We start from the raw sequence: 23,627 nt of genomic DNA, 5'->3' as shown, positions 1-23,627 counted from the left end.
GTCTCAGTTCTGGAGATGCCACTCTGTGTCATCCTTAAATAAGTTTCGCCTTATATGTAGGTTTTTTTCCATTATATGTAGGTGTGTGGTTTTAATCTCAGTAACATCTTTGGATAATTACATACCTCAACCTATATCACATTGATTTTACATGTATGCACATATAGTTAAATGCTGAAGTAAATACTAATTTATTTGAGCTACATGTTTACATGATACGAAAGCCGTGCAAATCCAGCCTCTTAGTGGTTGGGATGATATACTCAGAGAGAGAGAGAGAGAGAGAGAGATAGGTAACACCATAATAGTAATGTTCCATTTATTAACATTAGAACAATTGTATTTTTATAAACAAACAGTAACCAAAATTAATAAATGCTGTAAAATATATATTTTTGTTAGTTCTTGATACCCAGTGCATTAACTAATGTTAACAAATGGAACCTTATTTTAAATTGTTCTCTTGTGTGTAACAAGAATTCTTGTGTGTTAATTTGTTTTAAATATATGTTATTTTAGAAGCCCTGCTGGGTTCAACTCTCTTATTTCACAAACAGATTTGTGTTTGATTACTATTAGGAACAATACCCACAGATCTTAGCATTCAGAATTTTATATTAAAGGAATAGTTCACCCAAAAATTATCATCATTTACTCGCCCTCATGCCATCCAAGTTGTGTATGACTGTCTTTCTTCTGCTGAACATAAATTAAGATTTTTAGAAGAATAATTCAGCTCTGTAGGTCCATTCAATGCAAGTGAATGGTGGCTAAACTTTGAAGCTCCAAAAAGCATATAAAGGCAGCATAAAAGTAATCCATACCACTTCTGTGGTTAAATCAATGTCTTCAGGAGCTATAATAGGTGTGGGTGAGAAACAGATCAATATTTAAGTCCTTTTTTACTAGCAGTCTCCACTTTTCCTTTCACAGTCTTCTTTTGTTTTTGGTGATTCACATTCATCGTTTATATATCGCCAACTACTGGGCAGGGAGGAGAATTTATGATATTAAATGACTTAAATATTGATCTGTTTCTCACCCACACCTATCATATCACTTATGAAGACATGGATTTAACCACTGGAGTCTAATGGATCACTGTTATGCTGCCTTTATTTGCTTTATGGAGCTTCAAAGATCTGGCCACCATTCACTTGCATTGTATGGACCAACTGAGTTGACATATTTGTCTAAAATCTTCATTTGTGTTCTGCTGAAGAAAGAAAGTCATACACATCTGGGATGGCATGAGGGTGAGTAAATGATGAGAATTTAAATTTTTGGGAGAACTTTAATTCTGTGAATATGTTTTCATAAATGCAATTTAATAGATTTAAGAATATAAATGGACAAAATAAAATGGTGGGACTGGAGGTGGACATCTTTTCTGCGCATAACTGACTTCACACAGAACAAAAAGCTGTTTAAATTAAAATAAATAGGCTACTCCCACGCAACCACACCGCTGTAATTATCATTTTAGACCTTCACAAACGACAGGGGCTGTTTCAATCTGCTTTAGTTATTTTCTTTTCAAATTCACATTTATGGATTCATAATGTAATTTTTATTTCATGATGTCATTATGTTTTTCAGATGTGATGCACTTTGATATGAGCTGGTATGTGCAGTGTTTTTGATTTTTACTGTGTGTGTGCAGGTGTTAGTAGAAAGCGAGCATTTGTGTTATTCAGTTGTGTTTGTGTGTACGTGCATTACTAGAGAGTGTTTGCTGCACGTTTTCTTTCTCTTTGAGGTATTTCAGTGTTTTCACATTCTTAGTTTTGACTTCTAATTGTTGGACTCGAAAGGAGAATTTACTTATCACCTCTCTGCTGTTCCCATGGCAACAAGAAGTAAAAGTATCTAAGAAACCTGTCCCTGAATATTACAAAGAAAACTAGGAAAATAACACTTAAAATTTAAAGGAGTACCAAATCTGTGTATACAGTTTCCATCTTTAACAAACATGCAAAACCGCCCCTGCACACTGACACAACGTGTATCTCAGTGTTCTGCTATGACCATAACCTGTTGAACACAAACTCCATTACACATATCAGATCCATAATTGTCACACCCCAAAGTAAACACCTTAATAGCATAATGCACAAAAGCCATTATATAAGAAACCTTTTATCCATGACATTTTCAGTTATTTAGTCCCATCCCTGAAAGCACATGTAGGCTACATCACTCAGACGTCTATTTTATGTGTGTGTTTACATCTGGAAGGTGTATTTTTTAGGTTGTTTGCCCATTTGCAATACGTTTATAAGACATTTCCTCACGGATGTCAAAAACACATTCAGCGGATGTCTTTTGAGACGTTGTTAAACTGTCATCAAGGAAATGTGCGTGTGCTATCTGGGATGCTTGTGGCATAACTAAATGTAAAACATTTGCAGCATAGCTGTGTAAGCCATTGTTATTCTAAGGATCCTAAAACAAGGGGCTTTAAAACTTTCAAATGTTAGGTGGAAATATTGTGAGCATAAGCTTATATGATTGAACTGACAGATTTGCAGCTTCTGTGTCTTGAGAGGGGACATTTGTTTTGTACTTCATATTTAAAGGGCACAGGATAAAAGTAATCCAGAGAACTGTGTTCTTTAGTTTCAATATTATGTAGACAACTAAAAATAGATTTTTTTTTTAATAATAATGTTAAATTGCACAAAATTCTTCAATTTCTTGTCTCCTGCAAAAACTCACCAAATCCTTGTAGCTGTTGCACAAAATGTATCCAGTTCTCTTACAAAGTCAAAAATGGATCTAAAGAAATCCTTTTTGTTTTTGGCACCATTCGGAGTAAATTCTAGTGACTGTTGTGCGTGAAAATCCCAGGAGATCAGCAGTTACAGAAATACTCAAACCAGCCCATCTGGCACCAACAATCATGCCACGCTCCAAATCACTGAGATCACATTTTTACCCCTTTCTGATGGTTGATGTGAATATTAACTGAAGCTCCTGACCAATATCTGCATGATTTTATCCATTACACTGCTGCCACATGATTGGCTGATTAGATAATCACATGAATAAGTAGATTTACAAGTGTACCTTATAAAGTGGCCGGTGAGTGTATAGTATCAAATAATTACATTCATTAATTGTTCAAATACTTTGTGTTTTGAGAATTATCACGGGGTATTTATAATTGATAACCATTACATGTAGTGCAGTGTTTTAATCTCTTCAGTGAGAACATATCGATTTAGACAACAGTTCATTTTTATCAGGTTGCAGGCATGTGGGCGGGTGTGAAATGATAATTATGTGGCTCACTGTTTGTTGTTGTATTAATAGAATCAGAAATGATGAATCTTTTTGTGTTTATTAGCCTCACAGGCACATCAAACCGCCTGTGCGTCAAATGCTTTTGTAGACATTTATTTGAAGTGCAAAAGTCAAATGAAAGCGGTAATTTCCTTTCTTATTTTTCTCTGGACCATGCAATTGTATGTGCCATTTGGATTCTGTTGTTTTTATACTAATATTCTTGAATCTGTTTTTATTTATGTTTTACAAACCTTTTTTTTTTTTAAATCCTGCTTGCATGTGTGTGATGCTACCACAGAATAGCATTATGTTGAGTTACAGATTCAGTTCCCCTGGAGCAACCTGGGGTTAAGAGCCTTGCTTAAGAGCACCCCCTCTTCTTCTAAAATCTTTTGGTGTGTTCAGCAGAAGAACGAAAGTCATACACATCTGGGATGGTATGAGGGTGAGTAAATGAGGAGAGAATTTTCATTTTTGGGTGAACTATCCCTTTAATTCCTTTTTAAATATAAATTCTCCCTCGTGCCTAATAGGTGGCGATATGCAAGAAGAATGTGAATTGCCAAAAACAAAAGAAGAATGTGAAAGTGAAAGTGGAGATTTATAGTTAAAAAATGACTTAAACATTGATCTGTTTCTCACCCACACTTATCATATCTCTTCTGAAGATATAGATTAAACCACTGATTACTTTTATGCTGCCTTTGTGATTTTTGAGCTTCATATTTTGGACCCTATTGACTTGCATTGTATGGACCTACAGAGCTGAAATATTCTTAAAAGCTTTGTGTTCTGCCGAAGAAAGAAAGTCATACACATCTGGGACTGCATGAGGGTGAGTAAATAATGAGAGAATTTTCATTTTTGGGTGAACAATCCCTTTGACAATGCAATGGAGATTATTGGAGACTAGTCTGCTACAAATGGTCTACTTAGGACTGAGCATCAGTGATTAAACTGAGCATGCTCAAAAGCCTGTAAGTTCTACCAAGTATGTAATCACTGTTTAAAAATGTAAGTTGCTCTGATTTAAATGGCATAAAAGTTGACTATTGATTGTATCAAGTAATCTCAAAATTGTCTACATAAAATAGTTCAGTTAACTTTTTAAAATGAGTTTATCTGGCATTGGATCAGGACATGACACAGCCTGGACTCAAACCAGGGTCCCTGAGCCAGTGTCTCTGTCATGAGCACTACCTAGTGCACCGCAAAATACATGTAAATGTATACATTTTATCCCACAGCATAATAAAAATATATATAATTTTTTTTTTTTTTTCAGTTATTAAAAAATTACATCAGAGTGAACAACCACTTTTAGAATAGGACCCCTTTATTCCCAGAATTGAACCAGACATCCAATCTGAACACATGAAAGGACAGCGTGATAGGCAGTGGTGTAGGAACCATCCAAAAAGTGGGTGGGAGTTGGACAAATTATAAATCTGATCTGCCCGTCTTCACGAACACTGGCTAAAATGAGATATCATATGAGATATCATATGAGGTACCATTTGAAAGCTTCAAAACGAAACTTTTCAGAAACAACAGTCATTCTAATATTTATGGCTTAAAACAGTGTGTGGGACAACTATGAATACAGTTCCTTCATTCTTCAGGAAGTTTACTTTATGTTAGCGGCTCAGCGCACAGAGTTTGGTCATTGATAATAAGAGCGTTATGTGACGTTCACTCTGATTTGCTGAAGGACGGATGCTGGTAAGTGATCTTGGTTTAAAAGTCGTTTCCCAAAAAAGTGGGTGGGGGACAAATTTAGTAAATTAGATAGAATGGTTGCTACACCCCTGTTGATAGGACAGAGTCAGCAAAGCACTCTGATTGTCAGATCAACACAGAATTTCTGGCTTTTTCCTAATCTGGTGAAACTGGTAACAACACTTCAAATGTAACTGCGGCTTGAGATTAAAAATGTGTTGAAACGTTCAAGTCAGTAATTTTATTTCACACATTTAAAATCTAATACAGCTCTAATACATCATGTGTCAGGACCAGTGTTGGGGGTAACGCGATAAAAGTAACGTGTTACGTAATCAGATTACTTTTTGAGTTACGAGTAAAGTAACGCAATATTTTTTATTTTAGTCCATAATATCGGAGTTAGTTTTTAAATAAAGTAATGCGTTGCTTTTGTACACCTCTACTGTCCCTGTATTGCGAGAAATCAGAAGTAAAAGTGTGCAAACTTCAGGGAGGAGACGTAGTGCATGATGGGCATTGTATTTCTATAGAGCGTGAGGCCAGAGACTATTTAGCAGATAGAGACGAGTCACTTCTATTTAAATGAATGGGAGGAATTGGAACGCCCAACCAAGAAGCTCTGGCACCCAACAGTCAATGATGTAGAAAGGAAGTCCCGCCTTGCAGGTAAAAGAGCCAATCACCTTTTAGATACAGACATCGCCTGTCAATCAACTCGCTAACGCGCATTTCGTGTTTTTAGCGTGATATGAGGTCAACAACATTCAGTTGAGCGAAACGTGGGTGATTCATGTGTTAATACACACTGCATTATAAAAAAATCAGTAAACGCGTTTAGGCAGAGGGGTTATAAGACTAGTCTTCCACTGGCCATGACATGATACACAGGGTGAAATATTCGCTCAGTTCACTGACTTATGCAGCCGAAGTGCTCCGTGTTACAGCTCCCTGTAACTGGGAGAATGGGATGAGAAAAGTTGACTCTGGATCAGTGACTCCGAGCAATGTTCTACATGGTTTGTGTACACAGAGAAAATGTCTTAGTTTCTAAAATGATTCTACATTTTTGTTTTATAATAAACAAGTAGTTTGATTCATGAAGCAAACCGTTTTTATGACATTTTGGTAGCAGTAAAAACGATTCCATTCAAGTTGTATCAACATGCGGCATTGAAGTTGTGGCATCTGAACGCGCCGTGGATCAACTCAAAACAAGTATGCACTGAGATGACTTAAGCGAAAAATATTCATTTATTTAGGTGGGAAATGTTAGGCCGGCATTCCCCACTGAATTTTATCCTGACTTTTGAAAAACATCTCAAGTTGACTGACATCACACGATGACAGATATTATGCGGGTTCAAGTGTTGGACTTTGCTGCTTTAGGTAAGACAGTGATTATTCTTCATTATTCATACTGGCTGCCATGCTGATGGAAAAACAAATCATGCATATTCATGTTATTGACTCTTTATTATAAATATGACATGCAGACCTACTTTCTAAATATCTGTTTGTTTACTATGTTGTTTGGACACGAGTGTTGTACAGTAGCTAGCATGACCTGTAATGTCTCTTGTATGCGATGCATATCATAGCAGAAGAGAAAGTGGCTGAGAGAAAAAGTAATGCAAAAGTAACACAAAAGTAAAGTAATGCTTTACTTTCCATTAAAAAATTACTTTTTAATTAAGTTACTTTTTTTAAAGAGTAATGCAATACTCTAACGAGTTACTTTTAAAAGTAATGTTACCAAAAACTGGTCAGGACACATAAACTGTGTTACTCTGTGATGGATGGTTTTCTCTGAGTAAGGACAAGGTCTTTAATGTCCCTGGTGAGGCAGTGCAGCTCTTTCTGAAGGCCCTCCATGTCATCTGTAAGGGCAGCGCTGTCTCCGGCTGCCTCCCCCAGATCACTCTTCTTCTCCTGGCCATGACCCTGTCCGACCAGCTGCTTCACCACCAGACCCTGGTACTGAGACAGCAGCCTGTGCTGGTCCTAAGGAATACAGGCAAGCACACACACACACAGGGACGAATAAACGAATCATGTAAGTTTCTGTAGTTGCACTATGTTGAGAAACGGTCTTGTCTAAGGGTCTATTCTGAATTAAAATGGATCGATGATGGCAGTATTTTTCTGTAATTTGGAATACTTTCATTGTTTTTAAATAATAGTAATAAACTAAACATAAAAAAAGTAATTTTGCAAAGACAAAATAGGGAAAAGGTGCTAGATCATTAAAACCAGTCTGAGTTTTGATTTATACAATGTGAGCATCAATTTGAGACTGAATGAGGATCAACCTTTTGCATGCTAGATGGTAGGCTGCATTATCAAATTTACAACATTTCACACAGCTGTGCTTCACTGTGTTTAGAGATGCGACTCATTGTTACCTCTGGTATCTTGCTCTGTAGACTGCCTATGATGTGTGGCACACAGCGCCCAGGTGCATGCAGCATGCAGTGAGTGGCACTCTGGAAAAGCAAGACGCTGGTCAGGTGCAACACAAGCGCTGGGTCCTCTGCATCTCTCAGCTGCTCCAACAGGGCCTGACGGTGCACAAAGAGAGCCTGCCTGCACACACAATCATACATCAACCATGAGTTTACTTTGCAAAATGAAACCTGAATTTACAAACTTCTGAATTTTTTCCTTTCAAATGAAGTGCAATCAGTTTTGATGCAGTGTCATTGATCAACTATACACATTTTCTACACTTTGTGCAATCATTAAAGCACAGGTTAACATGTCTAGACTACAAAGATCCTGCAGTAATTTGATGTACAGAGAAAAATACAGATGAATAGACACTTGTGATCAATACAGAAGCAGTGTTGTGCAAGAGAATGGAAGTTTGTTACCTTTCTCTTTTTTTATCACCTTTCTTCAGAAGGAGCCCACACTCTTCTGCACTCGTCTCCAAACATGACAAAAAGTCTTCAATGCTCTGTGAAAGTCAGAAAGGGAGAATTTATATTCTTTGTGTTAACTGACAGCTGAGCGATGAGCATGTCATAAGAGAAAAGAGATATTGTAGGACAGATATTCTGTCATCAAACACACTTTTCCATTGAGACTGCTGTGTAACTTCATGAGAGGAGATTTAACCTCATCCGAGAGCTTTGCCAAAATCTTCAGCCTCACCTGCAAATCAGTGATAAACACAAAACATGGACATGAAAACAAGAACAAAAACAAAAGTGCAGGCATTTACACGCACCCTCACAGGAGGTCTTTCCTGTTAGTTCTGTTAACTGTTGTAGAGCATGTCATTTTGCTTTAAACAATTTAAAGGGATAGTTCACCCCAAAATGAAAATTCTCTCACCCTCATGCCATCCCAGATGTGTATTACTTTCTTCTGCAGAACACACACAAAAAAAAACCGCTCTGTAGGTCCATACAATGCAAGTGAATGGTTACCAGACCTTTGTAGCTTCAAAAATCATATAACGGAAACATTAAAAGTAATCCATAAGACTCTAGTTGTTTAAGCGATATAATAGGTTTAGGTTAGAAACAGAACAATATTAAAGTCCTTTTTTTACTCTAAATCTCCACTTTCACTTTTACATCTGAAAGTCACATGTGGTGCCTGTTTGGTTTCACTTTCACATCTGAAAGTGAAAGTTAAAGTGGAGATTGAGAGTAAAAAAGGACTTAAATATTGTTCTGTTTCTCACCTAAACCTTTTATATTGCTTCTGAAGATATGGATTACTTTTATGTTGACCGTATATGTGACGTGTATGTGATTTTTGGAGATTCAAAGTTTTGGTCACCATTCACTTGCATTGAATGGACCTACAGAGTGGAGATATTCTTCTAAAAATCTTCATTTGTGTTCTGCTGAAGAAAGTAAGTCTTACACATATGGGATGGCATGATGGGGAGTAAATGATGAGAATTTTCATTTTGGGTGAACTATCCCTTTAAAATGTTTCTACTATTAAATGTTCTACTATAAGTTAGATGTTTCTACTATCATTTAAATCATTATCTGATGTCTTTACATTTGTAAAGACATCAGTTAATGATTTAAATGATTTATCAGTGCATCTTTTTTGTTTACTATTGTTTATATTGGTATTCTATTCTTATATTGTGTTATTTGTTATATGTCTGTCATGTCTCTGTCTGTTTCTGTTGTACAAATATCCATCAACCAAGTAACAATTTTACAGTTTATTGTACTATTTTATTGCATTGTATGACAATAAATCATTGGCTTAGACATTATTTGCAAAAATACATATTTTTTTGTTCTTATTCTTTCATCAAATTGTAATAACTAGAACTCTCAATGGATTAAAATTTTTTATTTAATTACATATGCCAATTAACTACGCAAATTAATCGCAATTTATCATATATATAATTATTATCAGAGAAAGCCCCTCAAATAACAATAATTCAAAATATAATGACTGAATAATTATAAATAGTTATATTTAAATTATTATAAATGTAATAATTCTGATAATCAAAAAGCATTACATTATTGTGGCAGACAAGTAAAGCATTGATGAGACAACACAAAAAAAAAACGCTTTAGAAATTTAGAAAATTACATCTCGAGATCCCTGCATTTGGAATTGTGCTCCACCCAGCTATATTTTTGAAAGCTACATTTTTTTATATAATTAATCACATTGAAACGCATTAAATCGTCAGCTATAGTAATAACCTCTCTCCTTTTAAAACATTTTTTTTTCTGATGGGGCTAAATTAGTACTTGGTATATTTGCTAGAAGAAAAACAATAAAATCAACGAACAATCAAAAATGACACGTATATACAGATAAATGAACAAATATCACTTTAACCTCTGTATGTGCTGGTTCAGCGCCATGATTCCTACTTATGACGTGAGCCGTCCTCGGTTGAAATTAAATCTGCCTGCATTTACAACTTTTAATGAATCATGCAAAATTGATCAAACAAAAACTGGGTTTGGATACATGGATAGATTGAATTGACAACAAACTTTTTTGAGTTAAAGGGCAAACAAAATGTAATTCACTTTAACCCCTAGATGTAACCAAATCTGTGCAGGTGGGGGAGAATAATATTAAGCAATAATACCAAACCCTGATGGCTAAAATCAAGTCCCGCCCATCTTAATTTCCCACTGAATATTCTGTTTTCCTCAAAAAATACATTACATTACAGAAGTTTAATGCACCCTAAGTGTACGGTGTTTAAAAACACTACAGAATAACAGTTGAACGGACCTCACTAGTGATGGCAGCTGTGTTGTCTGTGGACATGTGCTCAGCCGCCACAAAGCTCAGCAGAACATTGGTCACATCTGTACACACAGTCTTCAAAATGTGCCTGGCAATGTTAGCCTGGGTCTCATCTAGGACGTACAGAAAAAAACCCCAGAAGGGTTAGATGCTAGAGTAACAGAGAGACAAAGTTCTGTACTGTCCTTCGCTGTAAAGCCTTGTCTGTGCTTGATGCATTCACACCACTGCAGTTGGCATGAGCTCCTTAGAGGCGCTTATGTTCTGCACTATTCTCCGAAACAACAGATGACAGTGCGGAGAAAATATCAGCTCAACCAACGCAAAGTGGCAGAGAAGTAGCAGTTTGCCAAACTTTACATTTACTCTATGCAGTATAATATTTATTATTCATTGGTAGTTGGTCTTATGCATGAGGTGGACAGAACAACAAGAAGTATCTAATCTGGTTGTGTCGCTAGCTCTCTATAACTATGCACAAGAACTTACGTTTCTTTTACAGTTTGCATTTTGGATAGATTCTGACATTTAAAATCGATTTACAAAAAACTAATTGCATGTAAACACACATTACTCACCGATTAAGTCCCACCAGTTACAATTGTGAAATTTGAAAGATCTAAAAAGAGTTGTTGATGAATTTTACACAGAGTTGTTATAAATGAAAGTGCAAACTGTCTTGATTTCATGTGAACATTTTTACACGAGTGGTGAAAATAGTCACATGGCCAGAGCCTTTTAATGCCATTGTTCTCCTCTGAAAGATGATGTATGCATCAAAGCTCCTTTAATGGAAGCAAGTAAATCCTGTCATAATTCACATACAACTACCATATTTTGTACATACTGTATAATGTTTAAAGGGTCCATTATTGATTTATAAATAAGACTGCTTTGGCTGGTGTAAATCATGCTTATAGGATGAGTAAACATGTAAGCTGTCACAACTGTGACCAATGGGAACAGAGCCTCATTTTTGATTAGGTAATTCATTGAAGTTAATAAAAAAAAAATACACATTTATTCTTGGTTTATCAAGCCCCTATCCCCACAACTGCTATTTAGTGTATATATATATATATATATATATATATATATATATACAGGTGCATCTCAATAAATTAGAATGTCGTGGAAAAGTTCATTTATTTCAGTAATTCAACTCAAATTGTGAAACTCGTGTATTAAATAAATTCAGTGCACACAGACTGAAGTAGTTTAAGTCTTTGGTTCTTTTAATTGTGATGATTTTGGCTCACATTTAACAAAAACCCACCAATTCACTATCTCAAATAATTAGAATATGGTGACATGCCAATCAGCTAATCAACTCAAAACACCTTCAAAGGTTTCCTGAGCCTTCAAAATGGTCTCTCAGTTTGGTTCACTAGGCTACACAATCATGGGGAAGACTGCTGATCTGACAGTTGTCCAGAAGACAATCATTGACACCCTTCACAAGGAGGGTAAGCCACAAACATTCATTGCCAAAGAAGCTGGCTGTTCACAGAGTGCTGTATCCAAGCATGTTAACAGAAAGTTGAGTGGAAGGAAAAAGTGTGGAAGAAAAAGATGCACAACCAACCGAGAGAACCGCAGCCTTATGATTGTCTTCACAAGGACTTCACAAGGAATGGACTGAGGCTGGGGTCAAGGCATCAAGACACAGACATGTCAAGGAATTTGGCTACAGTTGTCATATTCCTCTTGTTAAGCCACTCCTGAACCACAGACAACGTCAGAGGCGTCTTACCTGGGCTAAGGAGAAGAAGAACTGGACTGTTGCCCAGTGGTCCAAAGTCCTCTTTTCAGATGAGAGCAAGTTTTGTATTTCATTTGGAAACCAAGGTCCTAGAGTCTGGAGGAAGGGTGGAGAAGCTCATAGCCCAAGTTGCTTGAAGTCCAGTGTTACGTTTCCACAGTCTGTGATGATTTGGGGTGCAATGTCATCTGCTGGTGTTGGTCCATTGTGTTTTTTGAAAACCAAAGTCACTGCATCCGTTTACCAAGAAATTTTGGAGCACTTCATGCTTCCTTCTGCTGACCAGCTTTTTAAAGATGCTGATTTCATTTTCCAGCAGGATTTGGCACCTGCCCACACTGCCAAAAGCACCAAAAGTTGGTTAAATGACCATGGTGTTGGTGTGCTTGACTGGCCAGCAAACTCACCAGACCTGAACCCCATAGAGAATCTATGGGGTATTGTCAAGAGGAAAATGAGAAACAAGAGACCAAAAAATGCAGATGAGCTGAAGGCCACTGTCAAAGAAACCTGGGCTTCCATACCACCTCAGCAGTGCCACAAACTGATCACCTCCATGCCATGCCGAATTGAGGCAGTAATTAAAGCAAAAAGAGCCCCTACCAAGTATTGAGTACATATACAGTAAATGAACATACTTTCCAGAAGGCCAACAATTCACTAAAAATGTTTTTTTTATTGGTCTTATGATGTATTCTAATTTTTTGAGATAGTGAATTGGTGGGTTTTTGTTAAATGTGAGCCAAAATCATCACAATTAAAAGAACCAGACTTGAACTACTTTAGTCTGTGTGCACTGAATTTATTTAATACACGAGTTTCACAATTTGAGTTGAATTACTGAAATAAATGAACTTTTCCACGACATTCTAATTTATTGAGATGCACCTGTATATATATATATATATATATATACACACACACATATACACACACACACAGAGTATATATACAGTATATACACTGATCAGCCACAGCATTAAAACCACCTGCCTGATATTGTGTAGGTCCCCCTCGTGCCGCCAAAACAGTGGCAACCCCTATTCTTCTCACCACAATTGTACGGAGCTGTTTTCTGAGTTACCGTAGACTTTGTCAGTTCGAACCAGTCTGATCATTCTCTGTTGACCTCTCTCATCTACAAGGCATTTCCATCCACAGAACTGCTGCTCACTGGATGTTTTTTGTTTTTGGAACCATTCTGATTAAATTCTAGATACTGTTGTGTGTGAAAATCCCAGGAGATCAGCAGTTACAGAAATACTCAAACCAGCCCATCTGGGACCAACAATCATGCCACGCTCCAAATCACTGAGATCACATTTTTGATGTGGTTGATGTGAACATTAACTGAAGCTCCTGACCCATATCTGCATGATTTTATGCACTGCTGCCACACGATAGGCTGATTAAATAATCACATGGATGATTGCTGGTGCCAGATGGGCTGGTTTGAGAATTTCTGTAACTGCTGATCTCCTGGGATTTTCACACACAACAGTCTCCAGAATTTACTCCGAATGGTGCCAACAACAAAAAACATCCAGTATATATATTAAATTAAGTTACTTTATTGTTTGAACATTTCTATTGGGACCTATCGAACAACAGAGCAAAATTTGACTCTGAAGGTCCCACCGTTTACTACATTCTTGTACTAACTTTAAAAAAAAAAGTAATCCATACAACTCCAGTGGTTTAATCCATGTCTTCAGAAGCGATATGATAGGTGTGGGTGAGAAACATATCAATATTTAAGTGCTTTCTAACTAAAAATTCTCCTCCCTGCCCAGTAGGTGGTGATATGCACGAAGAATGAGAATCGCCAAAAACAAAAGTAGAAGAATGTAAAAGTGAAAGTGGAGATTGATAGTAAAAAAGGACTTAAATATTGACCTGTTTCTCACCCACACTTATATCGCTTCTGAAGACAAGGATTAAACCTCTGTTGTCTTAGGGATTCTTTTATGCTGCCTTCATGTGAATTTTGAGCTTCAAAGTTTTGGAACCTATTGACTTGCATTGTATGAACCTACAGAGCTGAAATATTCTTCTAAAAATCTTCATTTGTGTTCTGCAGAAGAAAGAAAGTCATACACATCTGGGATGGCATGAGGCAGAGTAAATTATGAGGACATTTTGATTTTTGGGTGAACAATCCCTTTAACACATTTAAACATTTCAAGTTACAGAGAGAGAGAGAACAGACTAACCTGAGAAGTGTTTGGTTCCTTTCTCAAAGAGGCGGATGTTGTTGTACAAGTTGGTTATTTCCTCTTGAAGGTCCTTCATGTTTTTCTTTCGACTCCCCCCTGCTACGGTCGAACTAGAGGACATGAAAGTTGTTCGAACCACTTCCTGGTATGTCTTACTCAATGGTCTGGGGGGGGAATATTTTTCCATGAGATTCTAAAACTTGACATATGTTGACATTCTCTGAAGCATAGCCTGGAAAAACAACAACTTCTGGCGTGTCTTCCAAATTATTAACATACTGAGGCAGTGTTGTACATCTAGTGTCAATTTGCTTGAATGTAAATACAAAATGTTTTTAACCTTATTATCTGCTCTGCAAGTTCCTGTAGCATCTCTTCAGAGCTGTCACACACCTTCTCCTCCAGCACCTCCATGATCTCCTCCACTGACAGGAAGGGCACCTCTGCTGGCTTATTTCGACCTGTGACACATGCATTCCAAGACCAACCAACATGTGAGAAGCTGACAGATGGAGATGGTTAAAATGTAAACATTTGTTAATATATCTTTAAGAAAAGTATTTATTTTTAGATGCAGCAACTAGATTTGTGCTTTTATCCTTTCAATTATTTATTTATAATGGGTGGAAATAAAAGGGTTAGTTCACCCAAAAATGAAAATTCTCTCATCATTTACTCCCCTTCATGCCATTACAGATATGTATGACTTTAGTACTTCAGCAGAACACAAACAAAGATTTTAGAAGAATGTCTCAGCTCTGTTGGTTAAATCCATGTGTTCATAAGTGATATGATAGGTGTGGATGAGAAACAAATCAATATTTAAGTCATTTTTATCATAAATTCTCCTCCCTGCCCAGTAGGGGGCGATATGCATGAAGAATGTGAATCACCAAAAACAGAGGAAGAAGAATGAGAAAGTTAAAGTTAAAGTGGAGATTGACTGAGCAGGGAGGAGAATTTATAGTAAAAAAAGGACATAACTATTGATCTGTTTCTCACCCACACCTATCATATAGTTTCAGAAGACATGGATTTCACCACTGGAGTCATCTGGAGTACTTTTATGTTGACCGTATGTGGATTTTGGAGCCCATTCACTTGCACTGAATGGACCAACAGAGCTGAGATATTCTTTAAAAAAACTTCATTTGTGTTCTGCAGAAGAAAGAAAGTCTTACACATCTGAGATGGCATGAGGGTCAGTAAATGATGAGAAAATTTTCATTTTTGGGTGAACTATCCCTTTAATTTCTCTGATAAATAGTATTAAAAAAAAAAAATGTATGCAACTAATGCAGTATCCATTTTTTAATTTTTTTAAAATTCCTAAAACTTGATTAATGTTTTTCCCTCCACTTCCTGTGGCTAAAATTGGCATATATACATTTTCAGGAGGTACACGCTCGACTTGACTTCACATCCTAGCACAGAAACTGATTGCACGGAGCAGTGCACGCTTATTCATTCCACGCAACGCATGTCCCGGCCATAATTAACACGGGAGCAGATTTACTGTACAAGGACTGAAGACCTTACCAGCAAGCAATGAGCCAGGTGTGGGAGAGATAGGGGCAAGCTGCCTTTTCGCATCGCCCGAAAACGCTCACTCACTGTCATCTGAACCACTGCCAAAAGTGAAACTGGCAGCCAGAGAAAATAATCGTTTTGAGATTTTGAACTTTCAATTCAATCTGTATTAAAAAGCATTCCATTTGTTTTATATCTGTATGTTTATTGTCTAATAATGCATTGGCAATGTTCACTTTCTCTTGCAAATAAAGCTTGAATCTGCCCATTTAATCCTGTTTTTATTTTTTTATAAAGTCCACTGGAAAACACCAGGAACTTTGAATACCAACATGTCCACTGATTTTATGACATGTATACACATAATTGTATCAAATATTAATACCAGTAAAAATGTGTCTAAAAAACTGAATATTTTAAAATGTACATGTACAAAATAAATAATGAATAACCAATTTCTTAAAAGTTTTTTGAGACAGTGTATAAAGTTAATATATTTTAATGTTTGTTTTAATATACCATGTACAATGATTAATCACAATGAATCAATTAATCAGAACACTGTGCTATAATTTAGTAGTAAAAAAACTACTTTTAATCGATTCACAGCCCGAGTAATTACGTAAACTTGGAATTTTCTGAAAGCTCTGACTTGACAGTCATTACTTCATGTAAAAAGAACCAATTTGTCAGCGGCCTCAACAGATAAAAGCAGTTTTGGTGTTGTGAGCATTACCATAGAAAGAATAATATCTCATAATTACAGTAATTCCGACACGATGTGAACATATAGCTTCAAACTCATCAAAGGGCAGATCAGTCCTGGTTTTCTTTCTGTCTGTGTTTGAACGAGCACACAGGAATCTCTGTATCCGTGTTCATACCCTGAGAGGCATGCGTTGTCTCATCATCGCTGTCTTCATCCTTCCTGCCCTTCTTCTTTGTTTTGCGGATTCGGATCTCTCTGGCATTTCCACCTCCGCCTCCTTTCACACTCCCGCTGCCCTCTGAGTGACAGTGAGCACATAGAGCCAACAACACACTTCTAATGAACGCTATTATAAAACATTACTGTAACAGTTTGTCCAAAAGGAACAGTTTGCCCAAAGATGACAATTTTGTTGTCATTTAGCCTCCCTCCTGTGGTTCCAAACCTAGATGACTTTCTTCTGTATGAACACAAAATGAGAAAAACTGCAAAATGTTCTGGTTGCTGTTTTCTATGTAATGACAGAATGGGGACTCGAGCTTTCAACCTTACAAAAAGGATATACAAGTAACATAAAACTAAAAGTATTATACAATAAATGCGGTCCATAAAATGCGCTAATGATGACTTAAATTTCAGTCTATCTTACTCAAAGCTATTGTTTGGTTTCAAAGAATAAGAATACAGTGGAATGTAGTCCTATAAAATACTTATGATATTTTTACGGTACTTTTGTGCCCTTTTTGAAGCTTGAAAGCTCAAGACCCCATAGACGGTCAGTATGTTGAAACCAGCATCCGGGATTTTTAAACATATCCTTCTGTGTTTCACAGAACAAACAACGTCAAACAGGTTTGGAACAACATGAACGGATGTTGAAGGGATACTCCAAGGATGAATAGTCTTGAGTGAAGTGTATATACTGTATGTATGTGTATACAGATATATATGTACAAATATGTATAAATTATAATGTTATTATTATATAATATATTATATAATATAATTTAAATAACATTGTGTGTGTGTATATATTGTGTGTACTTTAACTCACCAAAGTGGCATTCAGCTGATCACAAAGTATAGTCAGGACATTACTGATGTAAAAAAAAAACAGCACCATCACTATTTGAAAGTCATTTTTGATCAAATCTAGACAGGCCCCATTTCCAGCAGCCATCACTCCAACACCTTATCCTTGAGTAATCATGCTAAATTGATAATTTGTTACTAGAAAATCACTTGCCATTATATCAAACACAGTTGGAAGCTATTTGGTTTGTTAAATGAAGCTTAACATTGTCTTTGTGTTTGTTTTTGAGTTGCCACAGTATGCAATAGACTGGCATGTCTTAAGGTCAATATTAGGTCAAAAATGACAAAAAAGGAACAGCTTTCTCTAGAAACTCGTCAGTCAATCATTGTTCTGAGGAATGAAGGCTATACAATGCTTGAAATTGCCAAAAAACTGAAGATTTCATACAAAGGTGTACACTAAAATCAACTGGCTCTAACAAGGACAGAAAGAGATGTGGAAGACCAGATGTACAACTAAAAAAGAGGATAAGTACATCAGAGTCTCTAGTTTGAGAAATAGACGCCTCACATGTCCTCAGCTGACAGCTTCATTGAATTCTACCCGCTCAACACCAGTTTCATGTACAACAATAAAGAGAAGACTCAGGGGTGCAGGCCTTATGGGAAGAATTGCAAAGAAAAAGCCACTTTTGAAACAGAAAAACAAAAAGAAAAGGTTAGAGTGGGCAAAGAAACACAGACGTTGGACAACAGATAATTGGAAAAGTGTGTTATGGATCTTAACCACATTGAGCTTTTGTGGGATCCGCTAGACTGTAAGGTGCATGAGAAGTGCCCGACGAGACAGCCACATCTATGGCAAGTGCTACAGGAAGCGTGGGGTGAAATGTCACCTGAGTATCTGGACAAACTGACAGCTGGAATGCCAAGGATCTGCACAGCTGTCATTGCTGCATGTGGAGGATTTTTTCTGATGAGAACTCTTTGAAGTAGTTTAAGAAGTTCTGAACATTTTTTTCAAATTGTAATAGTAATTTTTCACATTATTAATGTCCTGACTATACATTGTGATCAGTTGAATGCCACTTTGGTGAATAAAAGTTCCAATTTCTTTCCATAAGAGCATAATTTGTACATTATTCCAAACTTTTGGAAAAATAAATATATATTTATTTTTGGGGGATGACTTAAACCTACACTAGCAGGTGACACTAGCGCCACCGAGCGAAATTGCAAAAATTAACATTTTCAAAACAGCTTTCAAATAGTCCCTGAGTAACGTTGTTGGGGCGGGTCTAAGCGGGTCGCTCTAAACAAACACAGGGATTTTATAGCGCCACAGAGACAAAACGTTTACAGTTTTCTGCCTATTATGCTGGGAAGTATCTTAACACTAAAAAAGTTACATCCGCTTTAAAAAAAACAAAAAACATTTGAAATGCAGGTAAATCAGCACACCTAGGTAGACTTTTCTCATTATTATAATTTTTTTCCATAAGTTATACTAATGGTATTCTCAACCATCTGCCATTTTCAAACCAACAGTTCATGATTTAATCAAGCCACTGCATAATTAAAGGCAAATATCCAGAATAAAATCTCTTTACCTGCAGCCTTCTTCCGGCGCTCGTCTCTTCTGTCTTTCTTTGAAAAGGAAGAGGTCTCCAGCAACAAAGATGTCTGTTTAATATCCTCCTCCGTTATGAGGAAAACAGGATTATTCTTTAATTCCTACAAAGATAGCAGAGAACATAGATAACACATTCAATGACAGACCCATACAAACTTTTACAAAGTCTAGACTTTGTCCCAATGCCCAAAATGCCCTTTCAAACCAGTGCGTACACCAAATGTGTTGTTTGCATGTTAATGTGTTTTAATATGTTTTTTTTGGTCATCTTATTAGATCTGAGTGACAGGCTTGCATTGCAATATCAGTCATGTGCATATGCAATCTGCTCAGATTTGTTATAATATTTGTAACTTTCTCAAATTCAACACTGACCAAACTGAGGTTGTGCTATTTGGACCATCAGTCCTTGTAAAAAATCATGATGGTTTTCTCAATCACCCCCATCCTCTGTAAACTGCATTGGCTTCCTGTTCTTAAATGCCTCAATGTTGTTTTCTGAACCTCTTTTCTTTTTATACCACTGTATATGCATGAATTTTTTTTATTTATTTTTTTTGGTCTGTGTGTGGGGTTTTTAATATTGTTCTTTTCGTTGTTTTGCCTTGTTTTTTGCATTCGTGTTTTCTTTTCTTCCTTTTTTATCTCTTTCAATAATCATTTGACAATGAGGATTATTATTATCACTGCTATTATTACAATTGCCATTTAATGTTATTATTATTGTTAGGAGGGAATGAAGAAAGGGGGAAAGAGGGACAAAAACAAAAAGTGTATGTATTTATGCATTTCATACATTTAAAAACAGTTTTGCTCAAAAGTTTGCATACCCTGGCAGAAATTGTGAAATTTTGGCATTGATTTTGACAATATGACTGATCATGCAAAAAAAACTGTCTTTTATTTAAGGATAGTGATCATTTGAAGCCATTTATTATCACATAGTTGTTTGGCTCCTTTTTTAAATCATAATGATTACAGAAATCACCCAAATGGCCCTGATCAAAAGTGTACATACCCTTGAATGTTTGGCCTTGTTACAGACACACAAGGTGACACACACAGGTTTAAATGGCAATTAAAGGTTAATTTCCCACACCTGTGGCTTTTTAAATTGCAATTAGTATCTGTGTATAAATAGTCAATATGTTTGTTAGCTCTCATGTGGATGCACTGAGCAGGCTAGATACTGAGCCATGGGGAGCAGAAAAGAACTGTCAAAAGACCTGCGTAACAAGGTAATGGAACTTAATAAAGATGGAAAAGGATATAAAAAGATATCCAAAGCCTTGAAAATGCCAAACAGTACTGTTCAATCACTTATTAAGAAGTGGAAAATTTGGGGATCTCTTGATACCAAGCCAAGGTCAGGTAGACCAAGAAAGATTTCAGCCACAACTGCCAGAAGAATTGTTCAGGATACAAAGAAAAACCCACAGGTAACCTCAGGAGAAATACAGGCTGCTCTGGAAAAAGACGGTGTGGTTGTTTCAAGGAGCACAATACGACGATACTTGAACAAAAATGAGCTGCATGGTCGAGTTGCCAGAATGAAGCCTTTACTGTGCTAATGCCACAAAAAAGCCCGGTTACAATATGCCTGACAACACCTTGACATGCCTCACAGCTTCTGGCACACTCTAATTTGGAGTGACGAGACAAAAATAGAGCTTTATGGTCACAACCATAAGTGCTATGTTTGGAGAGGGGTCAACAAGGCCTATAGTGAAAAGAATACCATCCCCATTGTGAAGCATGGTGGTGGCTCACTGATGTTTGGGGGGGGGGGTGTGAGCACTAAAGGCACGGGAAATCATGTGAAAATTGATGGCAAGATGAAAGCAGCATGTTATCAGAAAATACAGGCAGACAATTTGCATTCTTCTACATGAAAGCTGCGTATGGGACGCTCTCGGACTTTCCAGCACGACAATGACCCTAAGCACAAGGCCGAGTTGACCCTCCAGTGGTTACAGCAGAAAAAGGTGGAGGTTCTGGACTGGCCATCACAGTCTCCTGACCTTAATACCAACGAGCCACTCTGGGGAGATCTCAAACATGCGGTTCATTCAAGACAACCAAAGACTTTGCATGACCTGGAGGCATTTTGTCAAGACGAATGGGCAGCTATACCACCTGCAAGAATTTGGGGCCTCATAGACAACTATTACAAAAGACTGCACGCTGTCATTGATGCTAAAGGGGGAAATACACAGTATTAAGAACTAAGGGTATTCAGACTTTTGAACGGGGTCATTTCATTTTTTTCTTTGTTGCCATGTTTTGTTTTATGATTGTGCCATTCTGTTATAACCTACAGTTGAATATGAATCCCATAAGAAATAAAAGAAATGTGTTTTGCCTGCTCACTCAGGTTTTCTTTAAAAATGGTACATATATTACCAATTCTCCAAGGGTATACAAACTTTTGAGCACAACTGTACACCCATATCTTATACATTCACATGCATACCACACATTCACATCCACCCAACACAAATAACAACAGACTGAATGAAAGAAGGGGGGAGGAAGAGGGAGGGAGCAAAGCTATGAAATGGATAATCGCCTCTAGAGCTCTGTCTGCTTCACTATAGCCTCCACTCACTTAATGCGGACAATTGCCTTGCTTCATCTCATGCCAATCCATAGCTACTTCCCCGATCCAAGAGCTTCAAGACTAAGTGACATATGCACAATTATATATAGTGTACTCCCCCTGGTAGCAGCGGTACTGGCCACACCATCTGCAGTGACCGACGGTGAAGGAGACAATTTGCACATATACATAGAGCATCCTTGGAGCACCACTGCATCGAAGGACAACAAATCAGTTCTTTGAGGACATGGCCACCACCCTAGATAGGATTGCGGAGGTGCCGGCCACACTGACCGTGGATAACGGGAAGCCTCAAAGAAGAGGCTCATAACACATCTCACAAGAGGCTCACCTTTAACGGTTAGTTCACTCAAATTCTCTCATCATTTACTCACCCTCATGAAATCCCAGATGTGTATGACTTTCTTTAATCTGCTGAACTCAAATGAAGATTTTTAGAAGAATATTTCAGCTCTGTAGGTCCATAAAATGCAAGTGAATGGGTGCCAAAATTTGCACTAAAGGAATCACTAAAATCCACATAAGGTCAACATAAATGTACTCCAGACGACTGGTTAAATCCATATCTTCTGAAGCGATATGTGTGGGTGAGAAACAGAACAACATTGAAAGGGATAGTTCACCCAAAAATGAAAATTCTCTCATTATTTACTCACCCTCATGATATCCCAGGTGTGTATTACTTTCTTTCTTTACCAGAACACATTTAAAGAAAATTAGAAAAATATCTTAGCTCAGTAGGTCCTTAAAATGCAAGTGAATGGAGATTTCTCATTTGAAGCTCCAAAAATCACAGCCAGTCAGCATAAACGTCATTGATACGACTCCAGTGGTTAAATTCTTCTAAAGCAATACGATCACTTTTGGTGCGAAAAATAACAATATTGAAGTACTTTTTAACTCTAAATCAATGCTTCCGGTAAGCTTCATGAGAGGGTGGAGATCACACGGTCTCTCGTATGATGTATTCCGTTGCCATAATACAGAGGTAATCTCACATTCTCCACTCGGTTGAGACATCCAGGATAAGCACACAAACACACAGTTGTGAGTAAAGAAACAGATAAATACAGATCTAAACAAAAACACAAAACAAGCTACTGTACAGCGTTCCTCCTACTCACTTGCAAACAGCACTGCTCTTCCGGCTGTGACTCACGTGCCACAGTTCTCGCTTGTTTCAAATGCCAACACGATTACGTCACACATTCATACCGCTGCAGAACGGAAGCATGATTTAGAGTTTAAAAAGTATGTAAATATTTATCTTTTTCACACCAAAAGCAATCGTGTCGCTTTTAAAGACTGTTAATTTAACAGCTGGAGGCGTATGGATGACGTTTATGCTGACTGTCTGTGATTTTTAGAGATTCAAAAATCAGATCACCATTCACTTGCATTAAGGACCTTCTGAGCATAGATATTTTTCTATTTTTCTTCAGATGTGTTCTGGTGAAGAAAGAAAGTCATATTTCACAACTATCCCCTTATGCACTTACTCAAGTTATGTATATTTACTGTCACTTTCTCGTACCTTGTGCTTGACCACCACCGTGTTCATAATATATGTAGTATTCTTGTTAAATGCAAAATAAAAAAATAAAAAAAAATTAAAAAAAATAAAGTGCCCATTCACTCTGTTTGTTTGATATGCTGCTTCACTCATGTGTCATCTGCATTCGAAAGCCATTTACATATATGCCCAAAGTGAGATATACCTCTTTTGTCTGTATTCTACCCATTAACCTTCTTTTATACGTCCATCTGTGCAGTTGTTTAATTTATCATAAATTACAATAACAGAGTATAATCAAGGCACATTATGGCCGCATATAGCATGTTAGGGCATTTGCTCC

At 37.0% G+C, this 23,627-nt stretch overlaps 1 protein-coding gene across 2 annotated transcripts in view; it reads right to left on the bottom strand.

Moving 5' to 3' along the window:
• Positions 1-6,242: 6,242 nt before the first annotated feature.
• The window catches only part of LOC127415794 (E3 UFM1-protein ligase 1-like), a 28,663-nt gene continuing 11,278 nt past the window's right edge, over positions 6,243-23,627 (bottom strand). The window contains exons 11-19 of one of the 2 annotated variants that reach the window (XM_051654740.1): positions 19,129-19,252; positions 16,659-16,781; positions 14,585-14,705; positions 14,242-14,408; positions 10,252-10,379; positions 8,083-8,163; positions 7,881-7,966; positions 7,413-7,593; positions 6,243-7,011 (exon numbers count right to left, since the gene is read on the bottom strand). In XM_051654740.1, coding sequence (XP_051510700.1) covers positions 6,793-7,011; positions 7,413-7,593; positions 7,881-7,966; positions 8,083-8,163; positions 10,252-10,379; positions 14,242-14,408; positions 14,585-14,705; positions 16,659-16,781; positions 19,129-19,252 — 1,230 coding nt within the window. In that variant the 3' untranslated portion in view covers positions 6,243-6,792. The remainder of the gene's footprint in view (positions 7,012-7,412; positions 7,594-7,880; positions 7,967-8,082; positions 8,164-10,251; positions 10,380-14,241; positions 14,409-14,584; positions 14,706-16,658; positions 16,782-19,128; positions 19,253-23,627) is intronic. The other variant, XM_051654741.1, reaches the window with a different exon arrangement.

Source organism: Myxocyprinus asiaticus, chromosome 25, assembly GCF_019703515.2.
Source record: "Myxocyprinus asiaticus isolate MX2 ecotype Aquarium Trade chromosome 25, UBuf_Myxa_2, whole genome shotgun sequence".
Lineage (NCBI taxonomy): Eukaryota > Metazoa > Chordata > Actinopteri > Cypriniformes > Catostomidae > Myxocyprinus > Myxocyprinus asiaticus.
This window is presented reverse-complemented; position numbering and strand designations above follow the sequence as displayed.